At 42.3% G+C, this 21,965-nt stretch overlaps 1 protein-coding gene across 1 annotated transcript; it reads left to right on the plus strand.

The window, feature by feature from the left end:
• Positions 1-68: 68 nt before the first annotated feature.
• Positions 69-21,708, plus strand: LOC143997961 (vomeronasal type-2 receptor 26-like). Its single transcript, XM_077493768.1, has 4 exons — positions 69-241; positions 3,518-3,791; positions 9,175-9,298; positions 20,389-21,708. Exons 1-4 carry the CDS (start codon positions 69-71, stop codon positions 21,279-21,281), a joined length of 1,464 nt encoding a protein of 487 aa, XP_077349894.1. The 3' UTR covers positions 21,282-21,708.
• The last annotated feature ends 257 nt before the right edge of the window (positions 21,709-21,965 follow it).

Here is a 21,965-nt window from a genome sequence, read left to right on the forward strand (position 1 = left end):
AAGCATAGTAACAGATGACTTTTCACCAGATGACTTCTTCCCTCCTGGCGACTCCCAAGTAGAGTAAGATGCTGAGCCACATCTCCCCTGAAGTTCCTCCTTCCTGGCAAGACACTTTCTCTCATTGCCGGGAGATGACTCTCTCTCAGCTGAACCTTGCTGACTCTTTCAAGCATGCCGATTTGTCTCTCTTCCTCTTTACTTTGGCTTCATCATCTGTAGGCAACATCTTTAACATAAAGTCAGTAGGCCCAACCTCACCAGCATTGCTACGGGACACCTGTTATACTTCTGGTCAGCCTCCCGCTCTTTCCTGGCACTCAGAGCAGGCTTTCCAAATGCCTGACCATGTCGCCTTGTGCTGTAAGTTGGAACAAAGAGCACTTGGAGACAGCATGCCCCCACTCAATGCACTGCAAACAATACACTTGACTCAGTGTCTTGTTTGGGCTTCCCACGCTGAATCCCCTTGCATGCTGAGGACTTTGTAAATGGATAACTGGTCTACTTGCACCAGCATTGCCAAGGTCAACAGCATGTGCCTCCTGGATATGGACAGCCACTGGCACTGAGAGCTGGCCTGCCTTCCTCCATAGCTGTGGTTACTGCTCCCAACACACGTTGACAATATTTCACAGCAGACTCGGAAGCAGGAGGATTCTCTTGATAGCAACCTTCAGCACTTGAACAGGTGAAGACGAGACACTGAGGCAAGTTCAGACATGCAATACGTGTACAGAAATAATTTTACTTTTGGAAAAAGCATTTGGCCGCAGCCTTTATTGTTGGTTTATTTAATTTTTTTAAGGGCCTCTTCCCGACAACCCTGGCCGTTGGTTGACGGGATCTGCGGGCGGGGGGCTTATCGGAATCCGGGAGCCCCCTTTAATAAGGGGGCCCCCGGATACTGGCCCCCCACCCTATGTGAATGAGTATGGGGTACAATGTACCCCTACCCACTCACCTGTGAAAAAAGTACAAAAAAAACACAACACAGGGTAAAAATAGTTTATTGCACAGCTCCGGGGGTCTTCCGTCTTCGGGGGTCTTCTCGCCGGACTCCTCCGTTATCTTCTGCTAGCTCTTTTGCTAGCAGAGGAGCCCGGCTTTCTTCCTCGCCGCCGGCCTCTTCTTCCGACTTCGGGGGTCTTGTCCCCCTCTTCGGTGGTCTTGTCCCCCTCTTCGGTTCTTCTGCCGGGCCACAGTGCCTTCTTATAGCTCTTTTACAGGCGGTGGCCCAGTCTTCTGTCGCCGCTGTCGTCATCGCCGCCGCCTTCTGTTCTTCTGTTCTTCTCTTCAGATGTTGACTCGTCGCATCCTCCTCTCACAATGGCTCCGACGCGATGCGCGGCAACTTATATAGGGATATCACCGGATGATGTCCCCACCTATTATGGTGTCACAGTCCCAGCATCCTCTGTAAAATCTCTTTTTTAATTGGAATATAGATTAAAATTGCACTTACAGACATATGGAAAAAGTTCAGACATCAAAAGTGGGCAGCGCCGGCCGTACGCATACCCCCACAGACTGTCATGCTGTTTATCACCTCGTTTTCTTCTAATGCATGAGACTGGGAAAGGAGAAGTCTGTGGGGGTAATGCGTATGGCCGGCGCTGCCCACTTTTGATGTCTGAACTTTTTCCATATGTCTGTAAGTGCAATTTTAATCTATATTCCAATTAAAAAAGAGATTTTACACTATTGGAGCGCTCTCTCTTCCTCTTTATGGTTAACCACTGATAAAACTCACCGAGATTGGGATATCCTGTGGCACAGTAGTCGGAGTGGACTTGTGTGGGAGGATTGAGAAATCTGGACTATATTATCTATATGCTGTTCATTCTTAAGCATCTGGTAAGGAGCCAACTTATATGTTGGTGGTGGTGAAGTTTTCCACACAGCGCACATTGTGGACATGGATATGAAGCAAAAGACGTCTTACATTGCTAATCACTGTTTCATCACGTGGTGGAATTGAGTTTGGATTTCTTATGGTTGGACTATTTAAGGACTAATTCATTGAGATTTATGAACTTTATATATTTATTTAATTTCTTACACAATTATTTGGGTATTAATACTTTGTTATTTATATACGTTATAATAAGGGTAATGTGATTAGGTTTATCATTTGATTTTGCATATATGGTGTTTGATTTTTGGTATTAATTTTGGCTCCATCCATTATTACATCTATACGCTAATATATCCCCTCTCCCTTTTGCTATTATAAGGGCTTAAGGGGATCGGTGAGCTTAAAGTGTCTCTTACTTGGGTATTGTTGGAGGGAGCGCGGTTCTTTACATATTTCCTCATTTCTGTTTGTATCGTTGTCACAAAACACAACTGCAGCTCCTAGAAGGATTACATTTCCGAATATTTTTATATATTTTGCATTGACTGTAGCGCAATTTTTTTCGTGTTTTTCCATTAGTATGGGAATGGGCCTGCAGTGTAGAAGAGGAACAGTTTATCTGGGGAAGTGCCGTATAAGACCACCGGGTGGAAGATGATAATCTGAGATGTTCTTAGAGTCCATTCACACAGGAGCAACTTTGGATCCGACTTGAAGTCGTCCCAAGTTGCCTCAAGTCGCGCAACATGATAAAATCAATGTAAGTGAATGAGAGCCGTCTTAATGCACACTCCGCTCCGACTTCAGAAAAGGTTCCTGTACTACTTCAATCCGACTTCTAGGCAACTTGTACCCATTGATTTCAATAGAAGTTGCCTCCAAGTCGGATCCCCTGTCTTAACTGAAGCAACTTTCCAGGAAGTAAAAATAGTTTTCTAGGCAAACCCCTCCCTCCCACAGAGCTGAATATTATGTGATTGGCCACTGGTAAAGTCTCCTCTCCTGGAAGTAACTTCAAGTTGCCTTGTAAGTTGCCTCAAGTCGTGCAGTGATTCACACTCAAGTCGTGTCCAAGTTGCCTCCCAAAGTCTCGCTCAAAGTCGTGTTGCCCCTGTGTGAACGGACCCTTATGGTTAAAGTTTTGATACATGTTTTATATATTTGTAAATAAAAGGCTGCTTTGGCCAGTTATACCCCAAGTAAAGTGTGGTCTCGTTATTTTAGTTAGGGCCGGTTCACATTGCAGGCGATGCGAGGCGACACCGACTTGCCTCGCCGCGACCTGCCGCAACTTGCAGATGACTTCTGTATAGAAGTCAATGCAAGTCGCCCCGAGGTCGCCCGAAAGTAGTACAGGAACCTTTTTTCTGAGTCGGAGCGACTCGAGTCGCTCCTCTTAGAACGGTTCCATTGTACAGAACGGGGGCGACTTGTAAGATAGCGGCGAGGCGAGTCGTGTCGCCTCGCATCGCCCGCAGTGTGAACCGGCCCTAAGATGAAGGGGAAGATGTTTGGGGGGGGGGGGTATGGTAAATGGCAGCAGCCGTTATGTAAGGAGGGTACCTCTTATCTAAACTGGTCATGATGATTCCTTCATTTGTATTCACATTTATAGAATAACTAGTACATTGAATCTGACCACTTTGTATTTTATCTCAGACGTTGTATAACTCTATATAATAATGTGTGTATTTCTGTCTTCCATGAAAAGCTGCACAAATATATGAAAACTGTTCATTATATAGACGGAACCAAGGTCTACTTTAATAAGAGGAATGAACTTCCAACTAATCTTATGTTTCACAGCGTGGTTTATCCTAAACCTAAATGTTCCATTATTTATCTTGACATAATTTCCACTCTTTCTGGCCCAGACTATGTGCCTAAAACATTTCTTAATAGGAGTAATCACCGCTACTGGAAAACCGGCAAAGTAAGAAATGACTCGATGTTTTCTGTTTTTATATTGTTTGCTGAGGAGGTTCATAAATCTGGTGCCAAAGAAAGTCACCAACGGTGAACATAACAAAGGCACTAGCAGCGCTTTAAAAAAAAATAAAACTTAAACATAAAACTATAAGTATGAATTTAAAATGTAATACAAAACTAAGTATATGTAAACATCAACCTACACACAGTAAGAAACCTTATAATATAAAAAAAATATGTATATGTATAATTACTTTCAAACAGCATAAATACTGTATGTTATTTAAACTTAATTCGTTCCTCTATGGATCACTCTGCATACACATTCCTCATATTCAATAGGCATATGTCTATTCATATATTTGGTTGCAATACAAATGCAAGAAACCAAAAAAACGCCCTCGGACGAAAGTGATGACTGAAATGCGTCAGAGCGTAGGAGCGTAGTCACGCAGCTTACCTGATTGAATGATCGTTTGACAATCTACCCTTCCCGGGAACACCGTGGACGGCGGTGTAAGGTTAGACTGGACCGATCGTAATATGGTTTGAATTTTATGTGCTATTCAAGATGTTGATTTTGCGAGTGCGCATTTTGATGAGCTTTTAATATAAATAAATTGTTTGATACGAACGGGATTGCGCTATGTAGTTTCTTTATTCCTTCACATGTGCAAATCACCTTTTGGAAAAGTGATTAATATTTAACCGATGGGATATATCCGATGCCTTGTCATATGTGAGAGCTGAAGATACGATCGGTCATCTGTTGATAAGAGATGTGCTCTTGAACCAGGTGCTTCTGGTAAGTGCATAACCCATAGGGATTTGCACAGGAGGTGTGATGGTGGACTACTGAGATTCTGAATGATCTGCTAGCAACACTTGCCACATTTTTATATACCGTATTTATCAGCGTATAACACGCACCTTTTTCCCCTTAAAATCAGGGGAAAATCGCGGGTGCGTGTTATACGCCGATCCTCCGCGATTTCTGCGAGATTTTTGGGCTATGGGCGGATTTCAGCCGCCTTTGGCCTTTCTCGCGGCTTTCGGCCGAAAGCCGCCGAGTGCGGGCAAAAGCCGCCGAGTACGGCCGAAGGCGGGCAAAAGCCGCCGAGTACGGCCGAAGATGGCCGAAAGCCGCCGAGTACGGCCAAAGGCAGCTGAAAGCCACCGAGAACTACCAGGCGCTGCCGAGATACACAGGACATCTCGGCGGAGCCATTTTTAAAAATAAAAGTTGACATAACTGAGGGGACAACGATGCACAAGGCTGCAATGACAGACAGGCTGCATGACGGACAGGCTGCATGACAAGGCTGCAATGACAAGGCGGCAATGACGGACAGGCTGCATGACAAGGATGCAATGACGGACAGGCTGCAATGACGGACAGGCTGCATGACAAGGATGCAATGACGGACAGGCTGCAATGACGGACAGGCTGCAATGACGGACAGGCTGCATGACGGACAGGCTGCAGGACGGACAGGCTGCAATGACAAGGCTGCAATGATGGACAGGCTGCATGACAAGGCTGCAAATTACACTGACAAGGCTTCAGATGGACACTGATAAGGCTGCATTGATGGGCATTTAAATGTAAGTTTTTTTTCCTTAAATTTCCCTCCTAAAAGTTTTTTTCCTTTTAAAATTCCCTCCTAAACTTGGGGTGCGTGTTATACACCGGCGCGTGTTATACGCCGATAAATACGGTATATTTTTCTGCTTGCATTAATTTTATGAATTATTATTGAGACATTGATGTTTTTTTGTTTTGTTTTTTGTTTTTTTTGTTTGTTTTTTTGTTTCTGGCATATGTAACGGACTTTTTTCTTATTTATTTTTTTTGGTTTCTTGCATTTGTATTGCAACTAAATATATGAATAGACGTATGCCTATTGAATATGAGGAATATGTATGCAGAGTGATCCATAGAGGAACGAATTAAGTTTAAATAACATACAGTATTTATGCTTTCTGTTTGAAAGTAATTATACATATATTTTTTTATATTATAAGGTTTCTTACTGTATGTAGATTGATGTTTACATATACTTAGTTTTGTATTACATTTTAAATTCATACTTCTAGTTTTATGTTTAATTTTTTTTTTTTTAAAAGCGCTGCTAGTGCTTTTGTTATGTTCACCGTTGGCGACTTTCTTTGGCACCAGATTTTTTGAGTAATATAGCAGTGGCTATAGTTTAGCACTTACCGTGAGCGCTGAGGGAGTGGGATTTTAGTCTTCTAATATCTTGCTCATATTTCCTTGAGGAGGTTCATAATTTGGATTTATTGGGATCTTCTAGCCTTGTTCTACTAGTAATTGTGGATGTCCATGAAAGGGCTTATTTTTTCGAGTCAGTGAAGATTGTTGATTACGGTCATTTTGTGGATGTAGAACATTTCTTACAAGATACAGTATTTATATTCTATTTTGTGTATAGATGTGTTATGGAATAAAGTTGTTATAGAAGGTAATGGGGGCTGCAAATCTTTTGGAATATGTGACATGAGATGTAATTATTAAAGAGAAACAGCAGCACTGAAATCAAGAGATTGTCAGTAATACATCCAATGGGGCCCTCAAGAAGTTCAGAATTTCCTTACATGTTCTTAGCACTTCTTGAAATCTAAATGGAAAGAAAATAAGTTCAATGCCGCGCACACACGAGTGGATTTTCTGGTACCTCCTGGGTTCGGAGACTCTGTCTTTGTTGGCTGTCATTTGCTATTTTTGGAATAAAATTGTCGGAACGTTGCTGTGGTGTGCAGCCGTTCTTTTTTTATTATTGATCATCAGTGGCGAGCCGTGGCGAGCCGTGGCTTGCACCCAGTGCATCCGAACTGTAGTGACTGCTCACCTGGAGCGGCGTCTTCTAAATCTTCTACCCCATCGTCTGACATTTCTTAAATAGTTATGGGTTGGGGCCCCTCCCCCCCGGTGATCTTTAAGGCTGCATGCTCGGATAAGGGTCTGGTATTGTCAGAAACCATGAATCAGACTGAGACAGAAGTACAATTAAATCACACTTGTTTATTAATAAAAATAAAAAGGTAAATAGGAAAAAGCGTGGCCAAGCATAGCCAGAGTCCAGTAGCCAGATCGGGTAGTCAGCCAGTCCAAAGTTCATTAACCAGATCGGGGAAATCAGCCAGGCCAGAAGTCGGGGATCCAAGGAGAGCAATTACAAGCAGGATAAGAAGCCAGGAGGGATGTCAGCAAGCCAGTCTTGAAACAAACAGCAGGAGATGGTTCCTTGTGATGTGACCAACGCGAAGGCAAAGGAAAAGTGAGCTGGAAGGCTTTAAATAGGCAGGTGTAACGAGCATCATTGGGAATAGCTGGTAACTGTGGAAAGAGAAGAGAGCTGGCAATTAGCCGACAGCTGAGCAGTCAGCCCAGAGGAGGAAGGGCTAAGCCAGCCCTGACAGGTATGGATTTGAGGGGGATCCCAAGCCAAAATGAAAACAAAATTATATGGGGTCCCCTCCAAATTCATACCAGACCTGAATTGGACTGGTATAGATTGGAGGGGGGGGCGACCCACGCTGTTCTTTATTACAATTTTTTTAGCCGGCAATTTCTTTTGCCCTGCTGACAGCTGATGGCTCATCAGTTGTTAAGGATGTGGACGTGGTGGCCAGCTTCCCAGCCCACTGCTTAACAATCAGCTATACACTTTTGGTGTGTTTGCAGCACTTTTCTAAAATGCAGGGCATGCATTTTCTGTGTGGTTTGTCATGCATTCGGAAATGCACAGATGTGAATAGAGCATTATTGTTCTTGTGTAAGCACACCAATTTCACTTTCAGGTCCCACGCTTAGTTCTTTGTCTCTTTTTTCCCGTGACACGCGCGTACACGTGGCAATGTAGCTCATGGGACATTTTGGCATGTTACAGGCTGCATGTTTTTTACTGTGCGTTTTGATGCATTTGTTGCTCATTTTTTAATGTGGCAAAAGTGTGTTTGCTCCTGTTTTTAGTGTGCCGTTGATGGCACTGAAAGCGCAACTAGTTAATTTTAGATGTATGATGGTGGCCATTCATACATCTCCTCTTAGATTAACCAAAACTATATAATAGGAGGGCACACCATCTATCCAATCACTCTCTATATTCAATCAGGCAGGCCCCTGCACTACATACACTATATTACCAAAAGTATTGGCACTACATACACTATATTACCAAAAGTACTGCCTTTACACTCACATGAACTTTAATGGCATCCCAGTCTTAGTCCATAGGGTTCAACATTATTTGGTGGAGGGGGGATTATGGTGTGGGGCTGTTTTTCAGGGGTTGGGCTTGGCCCCTTAGTTCCATTGAAGGGAACTCTTAAGGCGTCAGCATACCAAGACATTTTGGACAATTTTATGCTCCCAACTTTGTGGGAACAGTTTCCTATTTCAACATCAGTGCCTGACCTCACAAATGCTCTTCTGGAAGAATGGTCAAATATTCCACTTGACACACTCCTAAACCTTGTGAACAGCCTTCCCAGAAGAATTGAAGCTGTTATAGCTCCAAAAGGTGGGCCAACTCAATATTGGTCCCTACGGACTAAGACTGGGATGCCATCAAAGTGTATGTAAAGGCCGGCGTCCCAATACTTTTGACAATAGAGTGTACTTTGCTTCTGCAGCATTCCAAATGGTATGTAGTTGATGGTAGATCTAAAGGATATTGTGAGCTTTGCAGAACCCAGGACATACTTCCCCTATTTTCAATATTACAGCTCTATCTACATAGGCTGTTATCTGATCGCTCAGCTCCTGCACACTCTGCCAAATGAACGATCTATGGCTGTGTATTTAGTGACAATGGTATTCACTAATTGCATAGAAAAAAACGCACACCTGGGGAGGGGTGGTAGCGATGTGGGGGAGTAGGAGGGTAGATGATGCAGGGTGTGTACTAATGAGGTCAGCTGGTAAACTCCTTCCAGGGTCACATCCCAAGGTCTGTCCAGGAAGTAATGGAGAATTTTACATCCAGCTAGACACTGAGGTAAGGGATGTGTAAGATAAATATAAAGCTTTTTTATTTCTGGAAATGTAGTACATTAATGGTATATTGGTACATAGGGGAGCTCCCCTATAGTTACATAGTGGAGCTGGAATTTAGAAGAAAAAAAGTGAACTTTAATCAAAAATAGAGGCTCTATCAACATAGAACAAAAATCAATAAACACCACAAATGAATGAAAACCCACAAAATACCGACCCCTGAATGGATCTCAGACCTGCAGAATTCACCTTGAATCCATTGGAGAGGAAAACCTGAACCTCATTCCTATTTGTAACACTTAGTTTGTATAGCCTCATGAGAAATGATCAACATTTACATTATAATAATGATAATATCTGATTTCAGGCTCCGGTATCTCGGTGCTCAGTTCCCTGTCTACCTGGCAGCAGAAAAAAGTTTGGATCTTCCATCCATAAATGCTGCTATGAGTGCGTCCCATGTCCAGAAGGAGAAATCTCCAACATTCCAGGTACAGTTTGTACACATTTTTCCCTGGTTTTATCACTTTAAAGGTTCCTGCAAGTAAATAAAGATACCTGTTGATCCTGCCAGAAATGTATTTAGCCCCTAAGTCTTGTTGATGGCTGACCGCACACAGGATTTTGTGGACTGAAATCAGAAGAATGGTATCAGCCCTGCCCAGTTATATTTTGCTACTACTACTTATTTATTACAGGTACTTATATAGCACCATAAATATACGCAACACTTCACGTATACACTATATTGGTGGTATGTAGAGGGCGCTAGTGAGATAACCAGTGGTGATAACAATAATCAAAAAAATGAATTATATACGTAACATATTATAAGACTAAAAATGAAAACACCAAGTGATAAAGATTAATGGTTGCCAAAAACACTATGTATATGTGAAAAAAATGATTGATCATAAAAATAAACAAAAGTGATGAAATAAAGTCCCAAATGTGAAGAACAACAAACAGAGTGGTCTTCTAGGTGTATAGACTCTTCTGTGTAGATAGTGGGAGTTCCTTCAGCAAGAAGCAAAAACGACACCCCACAGTGCTGAGTAACAAATCTGCTTACCGGATACAATTGACTTCTTTAAGGCCCCTTTCACACTGGGGCAGGAGGTGCGTCGGCGGTAAAGCATCGTATTTGCTGCGCTATTCGGCCAATTAAACACGTGTATCAAACACAAAAACAGTTCATGGGTGAATTAATCCAACAAAGACGTGTTCACAAGCAAAATCCAAATAATGAGTTTCCACCAATAGTGCAGCCCGTCACCTAGGAATAAGCAATGGAGGCTTACCAAAAAGCCAGGGACCATCCTTATTCAGGGGGGGGTCACATAAGGCTTAGTAGAGCAGCATGGTTGCTGTTAGGATACCACCGACTGTCCTGACAGGTACCAGCCAACGTCTGTGGAAAGTAGTTTCAAAGGCGCTTCTGTCAGGAGACGATCACCGAGCATCAGTGGACATTTCCTTCCACCAGTGGGATATAGTCATCCGATGGATTTCCGCAAAAAAGTTATAGGAAGAAAAAAAAAAGACTCCAATAGTGCAGAGATACCTTTGACTAGTTTTTTCAGAAAAGGTATCAACTGGTTCACAATACATAAAAACGTTCCTTGCAAGGATAAAAGATAAAAAAAAGCTCTACTAATCTCCAAAAAAAGCGATACGCGCACTGCGTGTATGCGCAACGTCCCTACGGCCGTTTCGTCACAGCTAACGTCATCAGGGGTGCGCCTTATATACCCCTCATGGCATGGCGAAGAAGCGAATCCATAGGTTGTTGTGCGTATTATTCACAGCTTATTGGGCAAAGCATAAAGAGCAGTTCCCGCCGATACTGGCGTCATCCTGATCAGCGGAAAACTGCCAATTACTAACACCTATAGGACAGTCATAATACTGCTCCAAAAACACTATATAAAATATTTCATTAAAATAGTGGCATCTTGTGGACAATTACCAAAATACCAAAAAAAGAAAAAAAAAATATATATACTAAAAATTGCTGGCATCATCCTAACCAGCAGAAACCTGCCAATTACTGACGCATACAGGCCAGTTATGGTACTGTTCCAACACGATATAACACAATGTAAAATATATAATATATAAAATAAACACGATATAAAATATTTTATTAAAATAGTGCCATCTTGTAGACAATTACCAAAATCCCAAAAAAGAAAAAAAGGAAAAGGAAGAATATATATATCTAAAGGGAGGGATGAGAGATAGTTTGATCTCTTATTCCCAAACCCATTAAACCTAATAATTAGGCCAATAGTATTTATATTGCAATAGGATGCGCTCCTTCGCAACTCCATAACACAAATATCTAAATCATCTCCTCATTGCCAAACATACAGTCTATAAAACAATGATATATATATAACCAGAGATAATTCATTGCCAAAAAACGTAAACATCATAATTACAATGTTAAAAATAAAATAAAAACATTAGATAGACCAAAGATCATAACAATGGTGAATGTAGAAAGGGACACATGGATCAATAGAGAGATCATCAACAATTGTTTATAAAACAGTTGATGTCCCACTCTACATTTAACCAATTGGGGACATGGGAACCGAGCTTATGGATCCAATTAGTTTCGGATCGGGAAATGGTTCTTCTACCGTTTTCTCCACGCCAATGAGGAACATATTTTTCCAAGGCTATGAAGATGGTACCCTTAGGTTCTCTATCATGTTGAAGGTCATAGTGTTTAGCCCACATTGTGTTTATCAAAACCCTTCTTTATATTTGCAATATGTTCACTTAATCTGACGTGCAACATTCGGATGGTACGTCCCACATACTCCAAACCACAAGGACACCTCAAGAGGAACACGACCGACACACTTAGTGGTGTATGTTATGAATGATTTAATGGGGTACGTGACACCCGTAGCCTCCTAAATAAATTCAGTTAGACTCCTAATCCGCAAAGCATTTACCTTGCATACTTTGCACCTTTTGCAAGGAAAAAACCCTTCAAATCCCCAAAAAAGGTTGGACGTGTAAGGGGTCCGGAACATTGGGTGCTACAGTGCCTTGCGAAAGTATTCGGCCCCCTTAAACTTTTCAACCTTTTGCCACATTTCAGGCTTCAAACATAAAGATATAAAATTTTTATTTTTTCTGAAGAATCACCAACAAGTGGGACACAATTGTGAATTGGAACGAAATCTATTGGATTTTTGAAACTTTTTTAACTAATAAAAAAATGAAAAGTAGGGCGTGCAAAATTATTCGGCCCCCTTGCGTTAATACTTTGTAGAGCCACGTTTTGCTGCGATTACAGCTGCAAGTCACTTGGGGGTATGTCTCTATCAGTTTTGCACATCGAGAGACTGAAATTCTTGCCCATTCTTCCTTGCAAAACAGCTCGAGCTCAGTGAGGTTGGATGGAGAGCGTTTGTGAACAGCAGTTTTCAGCTCTTTCCACAGATTCTCGATTGGATTCAGGTCTGGACTTTGACTTGGCCATTCTAACACCTGGATACGTTTATTTGTGAACCATTCCTTTGTAGATTTTGCTGTATGTTTGGGATCATTGTCTTGTTGGAAGATAAATCTCTGTCCCAGTTTCAGGTCTTTTGCAGCCTCCAACAGGTTTTCATCCAGAAGGGTCCTGTATTTGTCTGCATCCATCTTCCCCTCAATTTTAACCATCTTCCCTGTCCCTGCTGAAGAAAATCAGGCCCAAACCATGATGCTGCCACCACCATGTTTGACAGTGGGGATGGTGTTTTGAGGGTGATGAGCTGTGTTGCTTTTACGCCAAACATATCGTTTTGCATTGTGGGCAAAAAGTTGGATTTTGGTTTCATCTGACCAGAGCACCTTCTTCCACATGTTTGGTGTGTCTCCCAGGTGGCTTGTGGCAAACTTTAGACGAGACTTTTTATGAATATCTTAGAGAAATAGCTTTCATCTTGCCACTCTTCCATAAAGGCCAGATTTGTGCAGTGTACGACTGATTGTTGTCCTATGGACAGACTCTCCCACCTCAGCTGTAGTTCTCTGCAGTTCATCCAGAGTGATCATGGGCCTCTTGGCTGCATCTCTGATCAGTCTTCTCCTTGTCTGAGCTGAAAGTTTAGAGGGACGGCCAGGTCTTGGTAGATTTGCAGTGGTCTGATACTCCTTCCATTTCAAAATGATCGCTTGCACAGTGCGCCTTGGGATGTTTAAAGCTTGGGAAATCTTTTTGTATCCAAATCCGGCTTTAAACTTCTCCACAACAGTATTGCGGACCTGCCTGGTGTGTTCCTTGGTCTTCATGATGCTCTCTGCGCTTTCAACAGAACCCTGAGACTATCACAGAGCAGGTGCATTTATACAGAGACTTGATTACACACAGGTGGATTCTATTTATCACCATCAGTCATTTAGGACAACATTGGATCATTCAGAGATCCTCGCTGAACTGAGTTTGCTGCACTGAAAGTAAAGGGGCTGAATAATTTTGCATGCACCACTTTTCAGTTTTTTATTTGCTAAAAAAGTTTAAAATATCCAATAGATTTCGTTCCACTTCACAATTGTGTCCCACTTGTTGGTGATTCTTCACAAAAAATTGTTTGAAGCCTGAAATGTGGCAAAAGGTTGAAAAGTTCAAGGGGGCCGAATACTTTCGCAAGGCACTGTATTAAGGTTAAAGGTTAAAGGCCCCCCTAAACAGTACACAAGGGTTTTCAGCCAACAAAGGTCCGAAAATCCAATCATTTTTGAGAACTGACCAATGCTTTTTAATTATTCGTTTTATGGCTCAACGTTGGCTGGAATAGGTGGTAAGAAAGGCTAGGCCAAAGTCTTCTTTATTTTCAACTTGGGGGGCTTATCCCCCAATAAAGACTGACGATCCCCGTTCCCTACCTCGAAAATCAATGAATCAAGGACCGCTTGATCATAAGCTTTATTCAGGAACCTGGATTTTAAAAACAAAGCTTCCCTACGAAACGCTTCCACATTGGTACAATTCCGCCTTAAGTGTAAGAATTGACCCTTTGGGACCGCCGACAGCCAGGAATCCATTGGGATATACCCGTTCCTGTTGGTCGGTTTAAAAAAGGTGGATGTCACAATCCTGCCATCCTCAATGTCAATCCTTAAATCCAAAAAGTGAATTTGAGTAGAACTGACCTCATAGCTGAGTATGATACCCCTATCATTATTGTTTAAGAAGGATAAGAAGATGGCTACAGATTCGGCATCTCCATCCCATATGCACATGACATCATCTATAAATATTTTCCACATGACAAGTTTTGGAGACTTGTCATGTAGAACCACATCCTCCTCCCATTTACCCATGAAGAGATTGGCCATACTGGGAGTAAATTTTGCTCCCACGGCTATTCCCTTCGTTTGTAAATAATGGGTACCATTATGGCAAAAATGAATTGTGTTCCATCGAAGTCCAATAGTTCCATCACAAAATTTTATTGCATGATGGAAATATTGGAGTCTTGATAAAGGAAATGACGCACGGCCTCATGGCCCAATCTGTGAGCTACCGCCCTGTAAAGCGATGCGACATCCGCAGTAACCAACATGTAAGATGTCTTCCATTCAATTTTGCCCAACAAATTTAGGACATGTTTAGTGTCTTTGAGAAATGAGGAAGTGCCCACCACCAGTGGTTGTAGATAATGATCATAATGTACCCACACATGACATGATAGAATCTATACCACTGATGATGGGCCTCCCTGGAAGATTAGTTAAGGTCTTGTGAATTTTGGGCAATATGTACATAACTGGTAACCGAGGTGCTAAGGGAACTAAGTGTTCCCTTTCTTTTTTATTTAATATGCCCATATCATGACCCTTGTCAATCAAAACCTTAAACTCACGTTTGAATGAAAGAGTGGGGTCAGATGACAAGGGAGAAGAGGTATCGTAATCTGAAAGAATCCTACCCATTTCGTTGAAATAGGAATCCTTATCCATGACAACAATAGCCCCGTCCTTATCAGCAGGGTGTATAACTATGTCTTTCCTTCTGCATAAAGTTTCAATACCAGCCCTAATTTCTTCTTGAGGTTGTGCCGACTTTGTTCTAAGATTGGCCAGGTCCTTCAGCACCAAATCTCAAATTACATTGATATTAGGTGCCTGATTCCCTGGGGGATTAAAGAGCGAGGCATTAGACATCCCTGAATGGACAATCACAGATGCTTCTCTCGTTAATTGTCATGCCAGATTTGTCAGGACATACCGTTTAATGTTAAGTTTACGCGTATACTTTTGCACATCTATAAAAGTCTGAAATGTATTCAAAATCCCGGGGTGGGGCAAACTTTTTAAATACTTTTTCAAACCCCTTTTTAAATCGGGGCATCCACCAGTGAACTTGGCATGACTTGGCATGACCATTGTATCGACTTTCAGGGAAGCCACTATTTTAATGGCAGCCTTAGTTCTTGTTTCAGGGAGGCCACGTCTAGGGCGAGTTCCCTTCAGGCTGTGTGTATGGCTGACAGCGGCAAGGGGCTAGGGCCTCCTTATTCATGTGTGATGGATCATACATTTTTGTCATTGCCACAGTTGCTTCCGTATCTTCCTGGTCTTACACAACCGTGTCAACCACAACATCATAAAAAGAGATGGCAAGTTGCACTCTGAAGGCTGGCCCAGTCAGGAGGGCCCTGCAGGAGCGAATCAATCCTATCACTAACTGGTTCCTCAATAGGTGATCTGAGTCAGTGATAACAGCACAGCCATGTGCATCCGTCTTCTCCATTCATTTCCAGAGGCTCTGGAGTATCACTGCAAAATGAGTGATGCTCTCATCCTCCTGCTGCCTCCAAACAAATAATCTGTGCCTCAATCCTGTGACTGTCACATTCTCTCTGAACTGGCCCTCCAGGCGTGTCACTATTTATTCAAAGGTGGCCCGGTCCACTTCCGGCAGTGCAAACACTGCTCGGCTAGTGTCATCCAGCTCCACGATCAGCCGGGTGGGAACTTGATACAGGTACGCAGCACTTTCTAATTTCTCTTCCCACTCAGCCAGAGGAATATTGGAGCCATTAAACTTGGGTACCAGGGCCAAAGCTGATGCCAGCTGTGCCATGATGGTTCCTGCTCTTCCTTCTGCACCTGCTGCTGCAAAGGGACATATGCTGCCGCCAACTTCGCGGAGGTTCAGTGTGGTGCTGGGTCAGTAAACACTGATAGCCCAGTTGCAGAGAACAGAACTTGTGTTAATGTCAGAGTCCAGTAATTCACAAAAAACCCAGTGGGAAGGCATCTGACCGGGAACAATCACAGAATGTATCAGCGCTGTGTAGCAGAGCAGGTCTCAGAGGTGCAAACAGTGTCTGTCTTGAGGGATGGACTGTGGTCTGGTCAGTCCTTACCAAAATCGGGAGGTTTCCAGGAAGGATGGTGTGTCTCTATCCTTTCCCTACTTTTCTGGAACCTCTCCCTGCCACTAATCACTGTCCCTGTCAGACGGGTGAAAAATCCCTACACTATCCACCCTCGAAAAGCACACCAAACCTGGGAGCTAGGGCCTTAAATAGCATCTGCCTGACCCAAGATGGTTGCCAGAGTCACATAGGGTGGCAGAATTTAATCGGATAGCTTCCCTAGTGACTTGGGAAACCGGAGAGGAGCCAAGTTCCTCTTGACTTCCCCTCCAACTGCGTTGCCATTGCAGTTGATCGCCATATACACTGGAGAAAATTGACTGCTATATGATCAGACTAAAGAAAAGGGAGCGTTTCCACTGCCATCCTCTTCCTGAGAGCAATCTGACTTGTAGGAAAGATATCAAAGCATTATGACGCAGGCGGCACTAAGTCAGGGACAGCGGGCAAGCCAGAAATGGAGAAGCAACAGGGAACCCTCTAAACTTCTGATATCAACATTTAACATCATTTTAATGTATAACCAGTACATATTGCTCTGGGATGGGAAGGACCGGGCATTACATGAAGAGGAGTAGGTAGAGGTGTTCCCTTCAACTAAATTATCACGTCTCATCTAGAAAAAAAATTGAATGGGCAACAATGTAGTAGGACCTCCCAGAGATCTCTAAAGAAGATTCAGAGATACAATGGGCAATAAAAGTAGAAGTGAACGTACAATCAAATAATAGGCTTGCTTTGATAGATCCCCCAAGATGGGAGCAAACAAAATCATGATCCCTTAGTAAGTAACCAGGAGCATGGCTTTCATGTCACACTCCTCAGTGTGGGGAGTTCCGCTGTGGATATGAAGAGGTGTTGGTTACTGTGAACTGAGGAACTCTTGAAGAAAATCCAACGACAGTAATACACAACATAATAGGTAACAGGAGAAGTTACATAAACAGAACACATCTAGCATGTCTAACTTAATAGAACACTCACAGAGCGCTGACCCTGTGAACTATATACATCCAAATTCACCTCCGAGTAACAGAAAATAGATCAAGTGGTTAGTGTGCCACTGAGCTTAGTGTCACACTAAGGCTAATCTGTTAGATGTTGGCTAATCTGTTAGATTTTTGGGGAAGAAAATCAGACGTACCTAGAAATAGAACATGTTTCAAATCTATCCGACGGACTAAAATCTGGAAAACTGTTCGTCTCTGTGCTGGTCCGACGGACCAAATACGACGCAAGGGAAGCTATTGGCTACTGGCTATTGAACTTCCTTATTTAGTCACATTTACGCCATCACGTTCAAAACGAACAGACTTAGTCCATTCATGTGTGGTCAAGTCCGTTAGTTTGGAAAGTCCGTCGGAAATCCACGGAAAGTCCGTCAGGAAGACCATCGGACCAAGACTGCCGGAAAGTCTGGTCATGTGTGTGCGTGGCATAACCGTAGCTTTTTGCAGCCTACATATATAGAACACAGTAGGCATCTTAGATCTGCCAGAAATCAGTGAGGCAGATGATCCTGAAGACTCTGGCTTGGCCCAGTAGTTCTTGATGGCCCATCAGTCTTCCCTGTTAGAAGGCTGTAGTAGCCATCCGTTTGAACGTTGATGCGGTGTCCACTGCATTTGTGGGCACGTGGAGGTCCAAGTCTTGCAGTAAACAGAGTCAGTGATCTAGATGGAATTGTGGGATCCTCAGGTGTTCCATAGTAGGAGGAACATCTGTCATGGAACGGATCAAGAATGTATCCGTACCCTTCCGGACTATCAAGTGCAGCGGTTACCCCCACTAATAAGTAGCACCGATCACACAAAGCTTATCCAAAAGGGGTTTCAGGATCACCTGCTATCGTAGGGTATTTATGGACAGGTCTGGGAGGATTTGCAAGGTGGCTGTATTAAAGTCAATCCTTTGCATTTGCCAAACCTTATGGAGCACGTCCTCTTTTTGTTGCGGAAGAAAATGAATGTGGCATAAAACGTTGTGCGGACAATGATGGGAATCCCATTGACAATTTGTTGCTAATGTGTAAGGTATAGTCTAAAGGCCTAGAAAAATCAGTTTGTAAATGGATAGAAAACTGTCTAAAAGACCAAATTCAGAGAGTAGTGGTTAATGATTCATACCCTGAATGGTCTAAGGTTATCAGTGCTGTACCCCAAGGTTCAGTATTGGGACCTTTACTTTTTAATATCTTTATAAATGATATTGGGTCTTTGATTAAAAGTAGCATTTCTGTCTTTGCAGATGACACCAAGCTATGCAATGGAATAACATCCTTACAGGATGTCTCCAATTTACAAGCCGGCCTCAATGCACCGTAGACATGTGTGGTTCATTTCGTACAAATCGAAAATTCGTACACTCGGAGGCATCCGAAACACAAATTTCTATGCTTCCGAATTGTATACGAAATTTTGTTGACGAATTTCGGATCCAAATTCTGTTACAACGGAAACATGACTGGTGTTTTGTTGACCAATCAGAGGTTTTCTTCTGCTGCTGAGTGAGGGTTGGGAAAATTACCTTTTTTAACGTGGGAGTGGGAGACTGGAATGGTAGTCGCTGGGAGATTCAGAATCGGACAAAATAAGAATGTTTGTTTGTTAATATCATTTTATTATTGTCATAATAATTACGATTATTCGTTATGATGAAGTTAAAAACCGAGGAAATCAGCACTCGACTCAGCAATCGACGACAGCCATATTGAGAACGGTATTTTTTGCTTTTTAAATTCATCATAACAAACGTTCGTAATTGTTACAAAAAGTTAAAGAAAATTCATATTTCTACGAATCCAAATTGAATTTTCGGACACAAACTATGAAATACGAATTAACGGCTAATACGAAACGGAACGGAACAAAACAAATTTATTGAATTAATAATGTCTAATTTGGCAACTATGTGGCAAATGAGGCTTGATGTTGATAAATGTAAAGTTCTGCACTTGGGGGCTAAGAATATGCATCATACATGCTAGGGGGAGTACAACTGGCAGAATCCATAGTGGAGAAGGATCTGGGGGTTTTGGTAGATCATAAGCTTAATAATGGCATGCAATGCCAAGCTGTGGTTTCCAAAGTGAGCAAAGTCCTCACAGGTTCCGGATAGCAGGAGCCTCCGGTGGCGTGCACACGCCCACTGCATAGTGGGGGTGCCAATGCTCGTGGCCAACGGTCGCGATGACCGCCGGCCACGAGCGATCGTGACCAGGAGACACAGAACAGGGACGAGTGTATGTAAACACGCACTTCCCTGTTCTAACAGGAGTGACAGATTGTGTGTTTCTATTAGCTAGGAACCACGATCCATCACTTCCTCTCGTTAGTCCCCTCTCCCTTCAGTTAGAATTACCTTCCAGGGAACACAGTTAACCCATTCACCGCCCCCTAGTGTTAACCCTTTCACTGGCAGTGACATTTTTACAGTAATCAATGCATTTTTAATTGCACCGATCGCTGTATAAATGACAATGGTTCCAAAAATGTGTCAAAAGTGTCCGATGTGTCCACCATAATGTCGCAATCACGATAAAAATCACAGATCGCCGCCATTACTAGTAAAAAAAAATAATAATAATAAAAATGCTATAAATCTATCCCCCATTTTGTAGACGCTATACATTTTGCGCAAACCAATCAATATACGCTTATTGCGATTTATATATATATATATATCGGCCTAATCTGAGGGAAAAAATGTTTTGATTTTTTTTCTAAATTGTCACTCTTTTTTGTTTAAAGAAAAAAAAATAAAAACCACAGAGGTGATCAAATACCACCAACAGAAAGCTCTATTTGTCGGAAAAAAGGACGTCCATTTTGATTGGGTACATTGTCACACGACTGCGCAATTGTCAGTTAAAGCGACGCAGTGCCCAATCCCAAAAACTGCTCTGGTCAGAAAGGGGGTAAATTCTTCTGGGGTTGAAGTGGTTAAAAAAAAGTCCTGGATTATTTTCTAACTACAAAATATAACATTTATAGGTAAAGTTGATCCAGGGAATATCTGATTGCCTCTCGAGGGATCAGGAAGGATTTCCCCCCTGCTGGAGCTTTCCTTGGGTTTTTTGCCTTCCCCTGGACCAACTGTGGGTATAGGATTGTACCAACCAGACTAACTATGTTTTCTCAGAAGCTCTGACCCAGATGCTCATTGTGTTTATATTGTTCTTCCTGCAGACAGTGAAAACTGCGTGAAATGTCCTGATGATGAATGGCCAAATGAGAAGAAAAATCAGTGTGTTTCAAAATTGGTGGAATTTCTCTCCTACACGGATGATACAATTGTTGCAGTATTTGCAGCTGTCTCCATCCTCTGTTGTCTCCTGACTGGTTTAATATTGGGGTTATTTGTACATTACAGGGACACCCCCATTGTTAGAGCCAATAACCGGAACCTGAGCTATCTTCTCCTGGTCTCCATCATGTTGAGCTTCCTCTGCGTCTTCTTGTTCCTTGGCCGTCCGGTAGATGTGACCTGCATGCTACGTGTAACCTCTTTTGGTGTCATCTTCTCAGTTGCTGTCTCTTCTTTACTTGCCAAAAGTATCATGGTGTGTATTGCTTTTAAAGCCACCAAACCTGGGAGTCCCTGGAGGAAATGGATGGGAACAAAACTGCCCAATTGTATCATTTGTGTCTTCTCACTGGTTCAAGTCATAATCTGTGTCTCTTGGTTGTCTATTTGTCCCCCCTTCCAGGATCAGGACACTCACTCTTATCAGGGAAAGATCATCATTCAGTGTAATGAGGGTTCAGTTATCGGCTTCTACTCTGTCCTGGGATATATGGGGCTTCTGGCAGCTGTGAGTTTCATTATAGCTTTTTTAGCCAGGACATTACCGGGCAGTTTTAATGAGGCCAAGTACATCACCTTCAGCATGCTGGTGTTCTGCAGTGTCTGGATTGCCATGATCCCGGCCTATCTGAGCACCAGAGGGAAATACATGGTGGCTGTGGAGGTGTTTGCTATAATGGCATCAAGTACTGGACTTCTTGGATGTATATTTTTCTACAAATGTTACATAATTCTGTTCAGACCTGACCTAAATGTAAAAATAGTTATCCACTAATATTTATGGAGGAACATTGGGTTACCAGTAGTTATATCTTTATCTCTATTATTGTTAATTTTAGTATTTTGTTAGTGTATTGAGAATGAACATTATTACATTTAAACTTTTAATTTACCGGAAAGGTAGATGGTGAGTCAAATTTTTGCTCTCTTGAAGAACTAAGGACACCGCTGGTATCTGACACTTTGGGTTTGTTGGAAACCTTGTCCCCTGCTGGGTGTAGTGGTTCCTTCCACCGGCTGTTACATCACTACAGGACAAAGTAGTCACTTAGTGAGGAGGAACCACAGAGTCCAGACGGGAACAAAACCATCACAAAGTGTCAGATACCAGCACCACCCATCGCTCTTCAAGATGGTAACATTTTTACTCACCACCCTCCAGAAAGGTAAATATTAAACATGTTCTTTTATAAGCTGCTTGTAATATCATAATTAATATTTATTATTGTATGCAGATGTATTCAGCTATATTAATAAATTAATTTGGCTTGGTGTATTCTCCAATAATTTGTAATATTAGTTGAAGTTGATGAGAACATGTTCTCAGTAAGTTCACATTTTAAGAGATGAGTTGACTTCATTTTATTTACAATAGTTTTTATTGACTTTATAAAACAGTAGAGGGGTACAGAAGGATGAAGCCGTACAAATTACAGCAGCATGAATGATAAGAGCAGAA

This window comes from Lithobates pipiens, unplaced genomic scaffold (assembly GCF_037356315.1).
Source record: "Lithobates pipiens isolate NorthernLeopardFrog02 unplaced genomic scaffold, aLitPip1_a1.2 Scaffold_19, whole genome shotgun sequence".
Classification (NCBI taxonomy): domain Eukaryota; kingdom Metazoa; phylum Chordata; class Amphibia; order Anura; family Ranidae; genus Lithobates; species Lithobates pipiens.

What these genes read in the sequence shown, in the direction of transcription:
- LOC143997961 (XM_077493768.1), top strand. Translation starts at nt 69, where the DNA reads ATGCTGAGCCACATCTCCCCTGAAGTTCCTCCTTCCTGGCAAGACACT. An exon ending in GGCAACATCTTTAACATAAA is followed by an intron (nt 242 to 3,517) that starts GTCAGTAGGCCC and finishes ATTTTATCTCAG; the next exon opens with ACGTTGTATAACTCTATATA. An exon ending in GCTACTGGAAAACCGGCAAA is followed by an intron (nt 3,792 to 9,174) that starts GTAAGAAATGAC and finishes ATCTGATTTCAG; the next exon opens with GCTCCGGTATCTCGGTGCTC.